The sequence below is a fragment of the Exophiala oligosperma genome (assembly GCF_000835515.1).
Source record: "Exophiala oligosperma strain CBS 72588 unplaced genomic scaffold supercont1.4, whole genome shotgun sequence".
Classification (NCBI taxonomy): Eukaryota; Fungi; Ascomycota; class Eurotiomycetes; order Chaetothyriales; family Herpotrichiellaceae; genus Exophiala; species Exophiala oligosperma.
The window spans coordinates 1,769,289-1,783,627 of NW_015622821.1; the positions used below are offsets into that span (position 1 = coordinate 1,769,289).

Consider the following 14,339-nt stretch of genomic DNA (forward strand, 5'->3'; position numbering starts at 1 on the left):
ATTCAGTTCAATAAATCACGAAAGATGAAGGGAGCGCGCCGCCACCAAAAATCCGCCAATGAACAGACGTAGAAGTTGACGTCTTTCCGCGACCGCAGCCTTGCGCAGCCTCGCGATGTTACAAAACCTCTCAAAGGTCGCAGCTCTCCTTATTTGAAGAAAGACGCAATCTGAGCCCTAGGACGTGAATGGCATGAGTCATGATCAAGTTCAGAATATGCCATCTATCTTGTTATCTCCACGAGGAGCAAAATATATATACAGTCTATTCGCCTACAACATGTTTATTTCCACCGAAGCTGGTTCGGGTAGCTTCGCTAGCTTGTGACTCGTTTACTGCTGGCTTCAAGTCTTCGGTGATGTTTCTCTCGTCTTTCCATGCCAGAGCAACGAATTTGGTGTGGCTGCCCCGAGCCACTATCTCATCCTTACTGTTCATGAACTTGACCGAGGTATAAGCAAGTGTCTTTCCAACTGTTTGAATTTCAGTATATCATTCCTCAACGCCGTGACGGACTGGATGCATTACACTTATCGCAGATGACCTCGCCCTTGATCAAGTCGCCTATCTTCCCGCCAGCGTTGAGATAGGTGACGTTCAGATCTGTTGACACGCCCGTCGAATAAAGGCCTCTGGATGCGAGTGCTAAAGAACCACTTGTGTCAACCATCGTAGCGAGCGTCGCGCCATGTAAAATCCCCAGTCGGTTCGTATGTTGTTTCTCAATCGGTAATTCGAAGTTGACTTTGCCTGGTTCGGCCGCCGTTATTCGCATCTGATCAAAATAACGTCAGACAGATCCTCGTTGCACGAACAGATCATTATCGCCTCGTCGTCGCGTAATGCTGCGCGTGGCTTGTTCAGAAAAGGAATAACCAGTTCAACCTACAGCATCGATCAATCTATATTATCTCAGCGAGCGGTTCATAGAAAGGAGAAAGGAGACCTACCGTGGCTCAACCCCAGAAGTCGTTCGAAACGACTCCCATACCTGGTGATGTTAGAGCCAAAGGAGCAGTGCAATAGTGTCATTTTGGGAGACGTACAGAACGAACGAACTTTAGAGCCGACATAGTTGGCTTTTGTATTCGTATTATAGCTCGTTACACCTTCGAACGAGTTCAGCTAAAGAAGTATGAAGTATTCCGTAAATGGGCTTGGAGGTGGTCAAGTCCGGATCCGGAGAAACTATGCCCCGGGTAAAAATGACGTTTGGCAGACTGAGGCTACTGAGGCTGCTGATAAACACTCCGTACTCGTGCAGCGCCCTACACTTAATGGCTACCACAGCATCGCTTTCCATAGCTGGAGAAAAGGGTGTTGTGGGAGTTGAGTATCATTATCATCATCGTAAACCTGTCTTGGAAGATTCTGATCAAACCGCGCCTGCCGGCTTGACATGCTGTACATATTCGGGCCCAAAATACAAGACATCTTCAATTCCTCCCCAACCTTCTTTCTGGGCTGTTTCCAGCTCCTTCTTTACGAGAGGGATAGCTTTCTGTAGATCTTGATCGTCAGAATGGTAACGCTCCAAATATAGACATATCGCTTGTCCTTGAACCACGGCTCGTGTCGACGCCCACCAGGCCCCTCGACATATCTTCATGAACCAGTATGCAAGTATCATCAATGCCCAAGGGTCTTTCACTTCAAGCAGTCTCTTGAAAGGAGGATCAACATGACAGATAAAGGCTAGAAATCTGATCCAAGTGGAATCGTTCATTTCCAGTCCCAGCAATGAAATGAGAAACTTTGCTGTTTTGTGATATGGGTTGATGAGAGCTTCTATCGAATCGTCTTTCTCACTGCAGAGATGGTCGAAAGGCGACAGAACATGCTCTGGAGTAACGCTCTGTGCAGACATCAAGTCGCGCTCGTATATTTCGGCAATCGGCCGCCATATGCTGTCAGTACGCAGAGGGTTGGTCGCCCTCCAAATCGCTTTCTTGCCGTCACTGAGACTCACCCATGACAGGTCACTGTCGACAAGTGGCCAGACATCATGCATTGAGTCAGCTTCGATGTAGAAGAAGGTAATAACGCCGATCAGAGATGCCGATACGAACAAGGCATCCCTATCTTCGGCTCTTAGAGGATTATTGAGCTTAGTCTGAAGACCCCTCAGGCCTTGGGCCATGTGATAGTTTTCGTCCGGCGTCTGTTTCGCAATAGCCTTGCCAGCCAAGAAGCGATCATGTAACGCGGTCATGTATTGGACCAGATGCATGAGGTATCGATGGTTGAAGGCCAGGTGTATCATCTCTTTGCGGTAGAGGCGAGCAGTCGACTTGGTCCCCATGGTTGTGATGGTCCTTGCTTGAAATCTGTGTAGACGGTCCATGTCGTTCCTAGTCAAGTCTTTTTGGAGCGCACCATCACCGTCCAGATCTATGTTCAGGTAGATGTTCACCATATTCAGCACCTGTTCATTGGCCGAGAAACATGTTGAGATGAGGCGCTCATCACTTGTTTGATCGCTGCCGGACTTATCTGCGGTACCTGCAATGGGTTGAAGATCCGGGATGAGCGAGTTATAGTTACAAGTCACACCGAAGCTGATGCATTTCTCACACATAGGCCTCTGCTCGTCGCACTTGATCCGGCGAAGTTTGCAATTTCGACACCCTAGCCGCGATTTCCTGTGAATCTTTCTCTTCCTCGAGATAGTCGTGTCGCCAACAGAAGACCGTGGACAAGTCGTGGGAGAAGTGCTCATGGTGAGACACTTAGCATCAAGTCGAACTTTTCGGAATTTTCTGAGCAGCTCCTTGCTATTCCTAGGACAAGATGAATGAACGGATCGGACATGAAGCTACTTAATGCGACGTCTGTCTGGTGCGACGCTGTGCCTTTAAGCGGAGGAAGAGACTCACTTGAGGCACCCGGAGTTAACAAGGCTTTAGGTGGTGTTTAGTGGCCTCAGCCGGTGGAAATAAGCATGAAGCTACGCCCATGATGCCTGTACTTTGTCGCGTATTGGCCTTGATTGGCCTGAGCCGACCTCTCTAACACGTGACTGGGATGTCGGAGTAAAGTGAGGCCGACAGCAACCAGCTCTATTTATGTTGGACTGGGTGTCTATGTGGAATACCCTGGGTGAGTATGTCAAGAGTCAACTACAAGCACTCAGAGGGATAGATGAAGGAGGTAAAGGTCATTGATCGTAGACAATATTCTGGGTGGAAAATGGGACAGGATCAGACATCGACCGAAAATAGTTTAGCGTCTCTTGGCCTCGAGGCTCTTTGATATTGCGGCTGTTTCATTGTGTTGCCTGTTTCACCAAGACCTCATCCATCTTCAATTCACTCTCAAATTCTCTGTCTTTGCGGGGTCTGATAGCCATCCTATTCAGGCAATGTGCATAATCAACCTTGAATACGGCATGATTTGATCGTGTTCGACATATTCTAACACCTATCGTCGAGGCCCTGCAGGATGGCGGACACAACTCTACAATCATGGGAATACCTGGAAACGCTGCCTGGAACCCAGTTTTATCGGCTGTACAGGAGCCCAGCATCTGCTCTTGCAATCTTCAGGAAACGACTCTCAAACCTCGCGAAGACATTCGTGATGATGCTTCTTTACATGCCGCAGCCTATGGCTGTCAAACAGCTGGAGATGTTTGTCAAGGATGGCAGCCGCGGCGAACGAGAACATGCCCTGGATCTACTACATCGCTATCACATCTTCAGAGATGTCACCCTCAACTCGGGAAAGGCCTACAGCCTCACTTCAGACTTTGCTAGATCTCTTCGGAGTGCATTGACAGGTGCCGGCGAGAGCAAGTCATTTGGACAAGTTGCGAAAATTCCCGACAAAGACAGGGCGTCGATACCAGAACTGGACGAATATTCACGCCAGCGATGGGAAGGAATCTTGGGATACATGGTGGGATCGTCAGCCACACCGCTCGACACAAAGCAGACCGCAATTGAGCCTTCGCCTGGAGTCATCGAGCTACTCAAAGCGGGTCACCTCATCGAAGTCTCAGGAACGTACAGCCGTGGGCAAGCCGCAAAGATCACAAAGGAAGGATTCGCCTTCGTACTCCAGGACATCAACACGCAAATCTGGGCGTTGCTGTTTCTGTATGTTGACAATGCCGAAGTTTTTGAAATGGACAAGGTCGATGTCTTGTCGTTCCTCTTCCTGGTGTCGTCTCTAGAGCTTGGACAGGCATATTCGACGTCAACGCTAGACGAGACTCAGCAGCGATGTCTTTCCGACCTCGTATCTTTCGGAATCGTGTATCAGCCGACTATCGAGGATGGTACACCCGTGGACTACTTCTACCCAACTCGCCTGGCTACAACTCTCACATCCGACTCTGCCACGGCACTGTCGGCAACCAATACCACCATAGGCTCTTCCCTGTCTCCTTCTTCTTCTTCAGGTGCTTCCAAGGGTTTCATCATCGTGGAGACCAATTATCGCGTCTACGCTTACACCTCGTCACCACTGCAGATTGCTTTGCTGTCACTCTTTGTCAATCTTCGCTCTCGCCATCCAAATCTTGTCGCCGGGAAAATGAGCAAGTCATCGGTCCAGCGTGCAGTACAAGCTGGAATCACCGCCGAACAAATCATCTCGTACCTGACGGCACATGCCCATCCGCAGATGCGCCGGCACGCACAAGCCGAGCAAGCTCAGCTGCAGGCCCGCAACACCGACCAGGGACGCGTTGTTCCCATCCTCCCCGCCACCATATTGGATCAGATCCATCTCTGGCAGCTGGAACGCGACAGAATGACGACCACGCATGGTTTTTTACTCAAGGACTTCTCCAACAACGCCGACTATGAGGCTCCGTGCCGCTATGCCGACGAGACCGGTGTGTTGGTTTGGAAGAGCGACAAGAAGCGCATGTTTTTCGTGAACCGCATTGAAGGTGTACGGCAGTTCATGGCGGATAGGAAAGCCAGTGCCCAAGGATGAAATTAGGTTCTTTGAAAAATTGAACTCAAATATGCCTCAAGTGATGCATCGAGTCGGAAAACTGAAGGCCTGCGGCCGGACCAGCGCCGTGACTCGATCAACTTCGGTCGCGTTTTATGACTAGAGGCGAGAGTCCCTTCAACATCAAAGTCACACGGACGCGCGAACGCTCTTGGTGCAACATGAAGGCTGACAATACAACGCTGTCTCACACCGCGCCCCCCTGTCCATCCTCCACATGTATTCAGGGGATTCGTGGCCACGGCAAGAAAGCAAGACAACATTACGATCGCCGCATCTCTCCCTATCTATCTCCAAAAATCTCCCGTCGACTGGACCGCTCTAGCAATACCACCTTGGATCAGTGATCCATGATCTCCCGAGGCACATTATTAACCTGTGGCATCTAGCTCTTCCTCGAGTATGCCTCTACATGAAGCATTGTGTTGATCGCCACCAGGGCGCAAGCGAAACACAGGTGGCAGGCAGGCAGGTCACGATCGCCGCTATTCTCCGGGTGCCATGACACTCGTCTTGGACGGCTTCATCGTTGCTTCTTGATGGATGGTAATGGCACAAGAACCCCGACACGTGCAAAGTCGATATGGGTTGACTTGCGTCCGCCATTCATTCCGGATCGACTCTTTCAAGGGTGTCACAAGGACTGAGTTCCCGTTAGCATCATGGATATCATGAACCGCCATGGAGAAACGAATACCTAGCTAGTACAACGACAATGATACTGGGGGTTTTGTTCGTTCATGGACAACCTCTTACGCACTATATAGACACCGCTCGGTTGCTTTCATGTCGTTCACTTGTTTCACCTCGCATGATATGCCCAGTATGTATATAACCATCTTCTCATCAACATCTTTGGGACAGATCTTGCGGTCAATTCATGTTTCTCTGTTCCTTTTGCCTATGTTTTACAAATTCTACACCCACCCACCGCCTGAATCTTGTCCTTTAAAAGCCGCGCGTTTGTGACCTTTGGCCCGACGCTCCTCGAGAACCTGAAATCGTCCAGCGCTCCTTCGCTGTCACGGTCCCTCCTCGTGGCGGAATCCGGTAAAGGAGCTTCGTCCCCCTCCGCCTCCGGTCCGTGTAACAAGTGCGAAACGTGATATACATGACCACACGCAAACCCCACCAGTGTCTCCTTCTCATCTTGAATAAAGACCCTATGACAGCTTGCACAGCGACCTGGTTCAACCTCGAGTTTCTGTACAGCCTCTTCAGGGATTGTCCCCTTTTCAGCGTCATCTGCGACATGCTCCGCATCGTGTACGGGCTTTCGGTGATGATGTGGCATCACCTCAAACTTGATGCCCTTCCGTCGACCCCGTCTGAGAGTCTCCATGCCAACGGCAACCTCGCTGCTCAGCACTCTTGCCACGCCCGAGCTGATGCTATCCTGCAAATCATATTCACGAAGCATCTTCCTCAATCCATCCTTCAGACCCTCTACCTCGAGGCCGCTCGGGATACGTTTGACCAGGGTTATTGGGTCGATCGCCGTTCCGACCTCAGCGAGGAGTTCTGAGATGAATCGTGGTCGAGACATGCTATACTCCAACAGGTCATCCCATAGGCCTTTATCGTCCTGTTCCTTTGCAAACGCTATCGCCTTTTTCGCATCTTTGAGATCATCGATGATCAAAAACAGAGCTTTCTTCATCTGACCGGTCTTGCTGAGTAAAAACACTAGCTCCTCGATATAGTGTTTCTTCTCACACAGCTTCACTGCCTTTTCGAAAGTATACGCTGTCGATGTCTGGAGGAAGTCCATGAGTAATGATCGATCGTATTCCGAGAACAGTTCGACAGCAGTATCTGCAAATTGTTCCACTAGCTGCTTGCCGGTGTCGGCAATCAAGGCCGTTGCAACTGCTGAATGGCCGACCCGTGGGCCTTTAGCCACGCTATTTGAACCTTCTCCTCGCCACAAAGCGCGGAAATAAAAGTACAAAAATGGCCTTAGCTTGGAAGTACTCAATTGGGAGACAACTTCGTCAGCTTCAACAACGCCGGCAGTAGCTTCGTCCACAAGCAGTTGGATAGAGTCCACAGAAAGTTCGTCTAGTTCGCCTGTAGATGCGGATTTAAACTGATCTGGGGTTACTCTGAGGGTGACAAAGCTGGGGATATCATCAGCTATTGCCTCGACCAAATGGTGTTCTTTGATGAGTGATAGAGCAGTGTCTGCATCCTGAAGGTGGATATAACATTTCAAGGCATCATTGTAACGTCCGTCGGCCAGGAACAATTTAGCCAGGCCTTCTTGTAAGAGTCTCCAATCATCCGAAGCCTTCAGCGCACCCCCGGAACGAAGTTGATCCTCGATAGCCGTGGTAATGCTGCTGATTTCAAAGAGATCAGACGGCCACTGATCAAGTAGTTCTTTGAACCGGGCTTTGTCTGTCTCAACATAGAATCCGAGGATGATCTCATAAATAGATGACGGTAGAGGGGGTGTCAGTTCTAAGGTGGGCACATATGGCGATATCTCATCAAACTTCTGCCTTTTGATGAAACGCCAGATCCAATGCTCCCACCGTGTAGTTGTGTTGAGAACTTTTGCAGCCACTTCCCCAGCTTCCTGCCAATTGTTTGCATCAGTCAGCTGTTTCAACCAGAGTTCGCCTATCCTTCGCTTTTCTTTCTCTGCGGCCGAAAACTTGCCCTTAGACTTCGCTTGTGCTGAGCTCGTCATGGAATTTGAATCATTGAAGAATTCAGCCAACGTCGCATGCTGACGGCTTTTGTCGGGGCTTGAGAGTGTCCCTGTGGCAGATCTTGCTGTCGAGCTTGCTTTGGATGGAGTTGGAGGACTTTCTGTTTCGGGGCTTTCGAGAGAGCTTCCTGCAGCTTCAGGATGATCATCGACTAGCTCCCATGCTTGCTGATAACGCTTAACACTTATCAGCCACTGCATCCTGTCATTGAGATTGCGCTTGACCGCCACTATACAGTCATAGGGGCTGAGAATGAAGATCTTCATGCTTTGTGCCGTAGTCAGTGGTGTTTCTTCCTCCGTCGTAGCGTCAGCCGACCCCAATCCAGGAATCCAGCCAGCTAGATATTTCCGATCCCTAGTACTTCCACGTTCCGGCCCAGTCGTGCCACTCTTGATGCTATCAGCACCACTGAAAATCCGATTCGCACCCAACATTCGTGGTCCAAACATGGTGGCATCCCAGACGCCTTGCCCTACAGTTTCCACTCCGGTGTAGAGACTTGAACCGACGGTACTCATGCCTGAGCCAAGTGCACCAAGATAGCCCTTTTGTACCATGAAGGATGGCACCCTGACTGGAGGGAGAACGCCTAGATGATAATCTGAGGCTGACAATGTCTCATATCTACTCACGGTTAGAGTATCCGTGTCAATCTCCTCTTTGGTATGAATATCGACGAGACGCAGCTCCGGTTCTAATGCATTGTGACGCGTCCGACGGCCCTTTTTCCCTTCTCCATTACCTTGAGAGGCCAGGCTGGGCCCTTTCTTCTCCATATATGCAAGTACCAAAAGCAGATTTGGGGTATAAAGCGAAATTCCAGATATAGTACAGTCATCAAATCGTATACTGTCGAAAGTTAGCAAATGCTCCTCCCGGAAATGAGTGTACTTGCATCGTAGCGACCTCTGCGCGTCCAGTTTTGTGCCCCGAGCCCTCTGCGGTCCCAGGATACACCTTGATGATCCAGGCTGAGTCTCCCCAGCCAACTAGAACCTCCTCCACTTTGACCTTGTTAAGGCCTGACTTCGATGGAGTTCCGTTGGCGGCGTTTGTAGGCGACTCATCAACGATCTCCAAGTTATCTCTGTCGATCCATTCAGCTCGAGCCTTCCATACGCTCGCCATGTCTTCCCATCCTGGTCGAGCTGGTCTGTCGATGTGGCTCATCGTCTTCCATTCAGTTCCTGATTCGCTAGTATCTAGCTTCAATTGCGATCTCTTGATCTTGATGCCATGTTCATTGACCCAGAGAACGTATTTCCCGGAGAGGGACCACTTGACTGTGCTAATGATGCCTTCTCCACTGTGCAGGACCTTGTCTGTACCCGTATTGGCACCCAGTCCTAGTGAGCCCAACCAGCCCGAGGCGGCCGCCGCCGTACCAGTTGTAGTCGCATTTGCGCTTTTCCCAGCCTGCCCTCCAGTTGTTAATACCAAACTACCAGCCTGGCCGCCAGACAAGTAGCTCCGGTCTGACTTGTATTCAGGCGAGAGTGCAACGCTCTGCACCGGCCGGCCGAAGTTGCGTAGTTGGACATCTCGAGCATCCACCAGCGAAGCGATACAGACATTACCGTCGATGGAGGACGTGGCTATGTAGATCTGGTTCGAAGGAGTATTCGGCACGGGTGGTAATTGTTGCTGCTGTTTCCCTTTCCCTGCAGGAGAGCCTGTGGGCGATCTACTCCTTGAGAGTGGATGATCAGCCGTCGGCTTGGGAGGAGGGTCTGGTCGAAGGATCGAGATAGGAGGAATGGGAGGGGATATTGAGATCGCAGATACGCTGGCGGTGTGCGCATGATATACTCTCAACGGACTGAAGGTGGGCAAGGAGAAGACGTGCTGTTCCCTATGTCAGCCAGCATTTACAATAATGGAAAGAGGCTGGCTTACGATGTTCCCATTATGAGTTCCAACGATCTAGCGAGTATGTATATTAGGAGGAGTCTAGCATTTAGAGGGGCTGAGTTTTCTACTTGCCATTTTATCCCCTGCTACCAGGAAAGTACTTGTCGCATCTCCATTGCGATATATTGGGCTCACAGTTTTTGTCAAGGTGGCATATTTCAGCTGTGGCTCTTCCTCTTCTTCGTCTTCCTCGTCGTCTTGGGACTCGTCCGCAGTCGACTCTGCTTTTGTGGGCTTCCCAGGCGTTTCGGTCTCATTTTGAGGCTTCTCCTCGTTGCCCGGCTCAGACGAGCCATCTCCAGCGGCCATCAAGGGGACAAGGTCAGGCGCTATCGCGTCATCTGTTCAAGAACTGCTAGAACGTGCTCATGCGGAGCAGTGCTGGCAGTCGAGACTCCAATACAGAATGACGAGCGCCGAGGGAAGTCCAAATGGCCACAAGATCCACCGTAGCACCTGCAAGACTTGTACTGCGAAACATTAGAATCATCAAGTGTGGTCGGGAAAGTTTTAAGATGCATGTATGCATTTCCGGGAAAATGCTTCGTTGCTCGGGTAGGTATGCATACGTGAAACATGCGCCCGACTTCGGTGCGGCCAACTTTGGCTTTGGGTAGTCAGTATGTCTGCTTAAGCTGTCGAAGGTCTGGCTACGACGCCGTCCGCCAGCCTGGCTTGCGCCCGCTCCATGCATCTCCCATATTCCAGCGTCCCCGGCGCCGGGAGTTCTTCTCCTCGAACCCTGCCCTTCTCAGCCAGTTTGCTCAGTTGAAAGATGATGCAAAAGAAGACACGGCATCCATACAAGCGCAGAAGAGGAAAACAGCACGATCTGCCGGCACCAAAACCTCCCTGCGCAGGATCGGCCTCGAGGCACAACGTTCAAAAGCAGGCAATCTTGTCCGCTCGGGCGGAAAGCCCCAAGAGGATATTGGCACGCCCAAGTTGGTCACAGCATACGCCGTTGCCGATACATTCGACCTAAATAAAGTCGTCGATATCCTACGCAGCAAGGGCTACGAGCCCGACCCTCTCGGCACCGGCCTCTTCCCCCAGATCGTCCACGTTCAGATCCCTATATCTTCGATCTACCGCTCGACGAACCCAGCTGCCGTTGACCTTTCATCTACCGAGGTCGGAGATGCCTTCATATTCCCTTCCGGCACACTCGTCACCTGGGCACTTCCAGAAGGTTTCACATCGTACTTTGCGACGCGGACGCTTCTGCCCGCGGCAGAAAATCCTCACAAAGAGCCTATCGAAACCGAAGATCTAGACTATATTGAAGATGCAACACGTAAAGACAGCCTCATCCGGGGCGAGACAATCATACTAGGTACGAAGCACAACAACTCCGGCTCTGACCTGCCGGGTGAAGAGTTTCAGTACCAATCGGTGGACACGGTGCTCACCAAGATCGCCTTCTCGTCTGGCTTCGCACGTAGCACGAAACTGGCAGTTCTCGAGACAAACTTGTCCACATATCTCACTTCGACCGCCGACATTCCCGCTCTTCTTTCCAAAGGCTCGCGCCTCCCCTTCAAATTGTCCCGTGGTTTCATCCTGCGCAAGACAGGCCAACTTCTTCTCCTCCGCGCCCAACTGAACCTCTACTCCGAGCTCACGGACTCGTTGCCGGACATATTCTGGGATTCTCGCCACGATTTGAATCTGGAAAACTATTACGACCAAGTTGGCCGGGCTTTGGACGTCGGGATCCGAATCAAGGTGTTGAACGAGAAGATGGACTATGCCGCGGAGATCGCCACCGTTCTTCGGGAGAGATTGAGCGAGAAGCACGGCTTGTTCCTCGAGTGGATGATCATCGTGCTCATCGCAGTCGAGGTCGGCTTTGAGGTTTTGCGATTATGGAAAGAAGGGTTCTGGGAGGAGGTTTGGGAAGACGGCAGGAGAAGAGGCCGCCACTCCTCTAAGAAACAAGAGACAGATAGAATTTTGGAGGAGGGCGATGAATAGTCATGTAGATGTGTATAGAAACGTATCTAGATACCCAACTCACAATATTGATGTCACTCCCGACACAGAACAAGACTGACAGGTCTGCTCTACCTAAACCTTTGACTCTCTGCTAGTGGCATTCACACGCTGTAACATTTGACGTGAGAGGGAAGTGAGACTTTTGTGTTGTGATCGCCACGCTTTGCCTGTCGCTTTCTTGTCTCCATCGTCGCAGGACTACAACAGAGTATGTCATACTCCCCAAAGGAAGCCGGGCTGAGTCCACGACGGGAAAAATTTCAGACTAATATCAACCGAGAATTAACCGACAGCCTCGTGCAGAGACAAGGCGGAACACTTCAGGAGTAAAGGGCTTGTTGTTTGTCGTCAGGCTAGAGCATGAATAAGGGTCACAGAAGCAAGCATGGCCAACAACAACAGCAACAGCAACAGCAACAGCAACAGCAACAGCAACAGCAGCAGTAGCACAACATAACTTGATTGTGTTGTTTTTCTGTCGAGTCTTCAAACCATCGAGTCCATATACAATAAGCATCGGTTGGCAAGATCGTCAAAGACGGAGCAAAGTTCAGCATGCACGAACGAATAGATCTCTCAAAGGAGTAGAAGATGTTTGTGTGGAATAGAATTTGTTTTTGTTATTATGGAAGTCAAGGTACCTTTTGTTATGGAAACACGTTGTGATGCGAACCGTATTAGGTTGCAATAGCAATTAGACCGATCCTTCATCCAACTTGCAGAGGCGCTTTACACCCATGACCACGAATGTCCACCAAACCAATTGGCCGAGCTTGAAAACATAGTGAAGAATGTGGCAACCCAAGTGCAATTGTGGTGAACCACCCCTTTGGAAAACATTTGTAAAAGCTCTTTTGTGACCTTGACTCCAGTGAAAATCTCATTTGATGAGATCTATTACTGACTCCACTTGCAGATGCGTATGTAGCATGTTGATTACATGGCAGACATAGCTGCAAAGAGTGTCAGAGTATCATGTGCACACTTAGGCCATGACCAAGACAGCAAGAAGACCAAAGAGGCCCAAGCCGACATGGATACCTGCAGTGCCAGCAACATTAGCAGTGGGCGCAGGCGGAGTAGTGACAGTGGCATGGGTGTTGCTTCCGGTGGGAGTATTGGTGGTCATCGGAGTGGTCTCGGAGGATGTTGTCTCGATGCCAGTGCTGGGTCCAGGTGTGGTGACGACATTGGTGGTCTCAGCAGTTGGAGTGGTCGCGACAGTGTTCACCTCAGGAGTGGTGACTGCAGGGGTGGTGACCTCAGTGGCTGGAACACTTGCAGTGGCAACCGAAGTCTCTGAAGTGACAACGGTGTTAGTGAACACAGGAGTGGTCAGAGGGGTAGTCGCAGCAGTAGCCGAGGTTCCAGTGGTTCCGACTGCAGGTGGCATGTAGGTAGAGAAGACAGTCGACATGATGGTAGTAGATGGTTCGCCATAGGGAGCAAAGGTAGGACCACAGTCGGCAGTAGTGGTGACAGTGACGGTATCTGAGAAAGAATTGAAATCAGTCAAGAAACTTTCATGAAGAGGCAACGCAATTTGGCTTACCACGAGGAACGAGTTTGACAAGGTCTTTGATCTCTCCCAATGGGACACCACGTGCTGCAAAAATCAGTCAGTTTTTTTTGAAAGATTTCAGGAAAGGATCTCAATCATTGCTTCTCACCTTGAAGAGCAGCAATGACTTTGTCATTGGCATTCGGAACTCCATCATTGGGGCCCTCTTTGAGAGCGGCAGCTAATTTTCAGTCAGTGAGGGAAGGTTCAAAGTGAATTTGGACGCGAATCTTACCAGAACCGAAGACATTCATGTCAAAGGCGGCAAGAGCGATGAAGTGTTCGGCCTTCATGTTGAAGATGCGAACGGGATGAGATTGGATGATGGTAGAAGGTATTGAGTAAGAGTTGATGATGATGATGGATATCCAAGGCTGATGGAGTCTGGATCCAAAAGAGACAGAGAAGATTGAGGTGATGGGTAGAATAGAAGGGTAAGTTCAAATTTTGGCGGGAGAAGAACGTGGGAGGTTTATGTAGTTCCAAAACAGTGCCTCAGATCGACCCAGGATGGATCTAACCTCGTTCGGCGGCGTAAATCGATCCTGTGCTCTGATTTGCCGCAAGTCGATGAGAGGCAGGAGCGACAGTGATCTTGGCGACGCTTTTTGTGATCTGAAGAGGCCTTGATTGATCAGAGGCAGAGAGTTGATTGATCTCGCAGTGTGACGAGGTGCGTTGGGCTGATCAGTTTCATCCAGTATGCATGCACCCGGTGGCAGTAAATCGACAATTACAAACAGCAAAAGCCCAGATCAGAGTGTGTCTGTAATATTCACTTACTGCTGCTCATTTCGTCCAACGTAATTAGCAGGCTCACCTTTGTGATATGTCTGATAGATGGTCTGCTGGCTAGTCAATCTATGGAACCTGATCGCCAGACCCAAAGAGGCTGGAGTGCCTCGCTTCGGCTACCTGCACAGGCTCATCTCGACCTTCCCACCTTTTTCACAGATCTGACACACTCCTCCACGGTAAGAGAGGCTTCTTGTACCACAGATTCACACGGCCCCTGTGTTGCTTTGTCGGATTACAGTTATCATTGTGATACGAAAGAAAGAGAAGTCTAGATATGAGGTGGTCAAAGAAGAAATGGCGATCTGCTTAGCGCCGGCTATAGCCGAAGGCGCTAAGCCTATATAATCGATAGCGCCTCGCCTGGCATATCTTATCCTCAACGAGG

General features: G+C 50.3%; 6 protein-coding genes across 6 annotated transcripts; 2 read left to right on the forward strand and 4 right to left on the reverse strand.

The window, feature by feature from the left end:
- Positions 1-228: 228 nt before the first annotated feature.
- On the reverse strand, positions 229-1,161 carry PV06_04747 (uncharacterized protein). The gene is made up of 5 exons (XM_016405678.1): positions 1,048-1,161; positions 952-992; positions 891-903; positions 530-776; positions 229-474 (listed from the first exon to the last, which is right to left on the reverse strand). Exons 1-5 carry the CDS (start codon positions 1,072-1,074, stop codon positions 266-268), a joined length of 537 nt encoding a protein of 178 aa, XP_016263884.1. The 5' UTR covers positions 1,075-1,161; the 3' UTR covers positions 229-265.
- A 215-nt stretch (positions 1,162-1,376) lies between these two features.
- Positions 1,377-2,837, reverse strand: PV06_04748 (uncharacterized protein; the record flags this gene model as incomplete). Its single annotated transcript, XM_016405679.1, has 1 exon — positions 1,377-2,837. The coding sequence occupies exon 1, from the start codon at positions 2,718-2,720 to the stop codon at positions 1,377-1,379; it is 1,344 nt and encodes a 447-aa protein (XP_016263885.1). The 5' UTR covers positions 2,721-2,837.
- Positions 2,838-3,302: 465 nt separating this feature from the next.
- On the forward strand, positions 3,303-5,824 carry PV06_04749 (uncharacterized protein). The gene has a single exon (XM_016405680.1). It carries the CDS (start codon positions 3,443-3,445, stop codon positions 4,943-4,945), a length of 1,503 nt encoding a protein of 500 aa, XP_016263886.1. The 5' UTR covers positions 3,303-3,442; the 3' UTR covers positions 4,946-5,824.
- Positions 5,689-9,965, reverse strand: PV06_04750 (uncharacterized protein). Its single transcript, XM_016405681.1, has 4 exons — positions 9,670-9,965; positions 9,583-9,609; positions 8,582-9,531; positions 5,689-8,535 (listed from the first exon to the last, which is right to left on the reverse strand). Exons 1-4 carry the CDS (start codon positions 9,904-9,906, stop codon positions 5,868-5,870), a joined length of 3,882 nt encoding a protein of 1,293 aa, XP_016263887.1. The 5' UTR covers positions 9,907-9,965; the 3' UTR covers positions 5,689-5,867.
- Positions 9,966-10,157: 192 nt separating this feature from the next.
- Positions 10,158-11,627, forward strand: PV06_04751 (uncharacterized protein). The gene has a single exon (XM_016405682.1). It carries the CDS (start codon positions 10,174-10,176, stop codon positions 11,572-11,574), a length of 1,401 nt encoding a protein of 466 aa, XP_016263888.1. The 5' UTR covers positions 10,158-10,173; the 3' UTR covers positions 11,575-11,627.
- A 578-nt stretch (positions 11,628-12,205) lies between these two features.
- PV06_04752 (uncharacterized protein) lies at positions 12,206-13,633 on the reverse strand. The gene is made up of 4 exons (XM_016405683.1): positions 13,392-13,633; positions 13,266-13,337; positions 13,148-13,201; positions 12,206-13,086 (listed from the first exon to the last, which is right to left on the reverse strand). Exons 1-4 carry the CDS (start codon positions 13,447-13,449, stop codon positions 12,581-12,583), a joined length of 690 nt encoding a protein of 229 aa, XP_016263889.1. The 5' UTR covers positions 13,450-13,633; the 3' UTR covers positions 12,206-12,580.
- Positions 13,634-14,339: the final 706 nt, after the last annotated feature.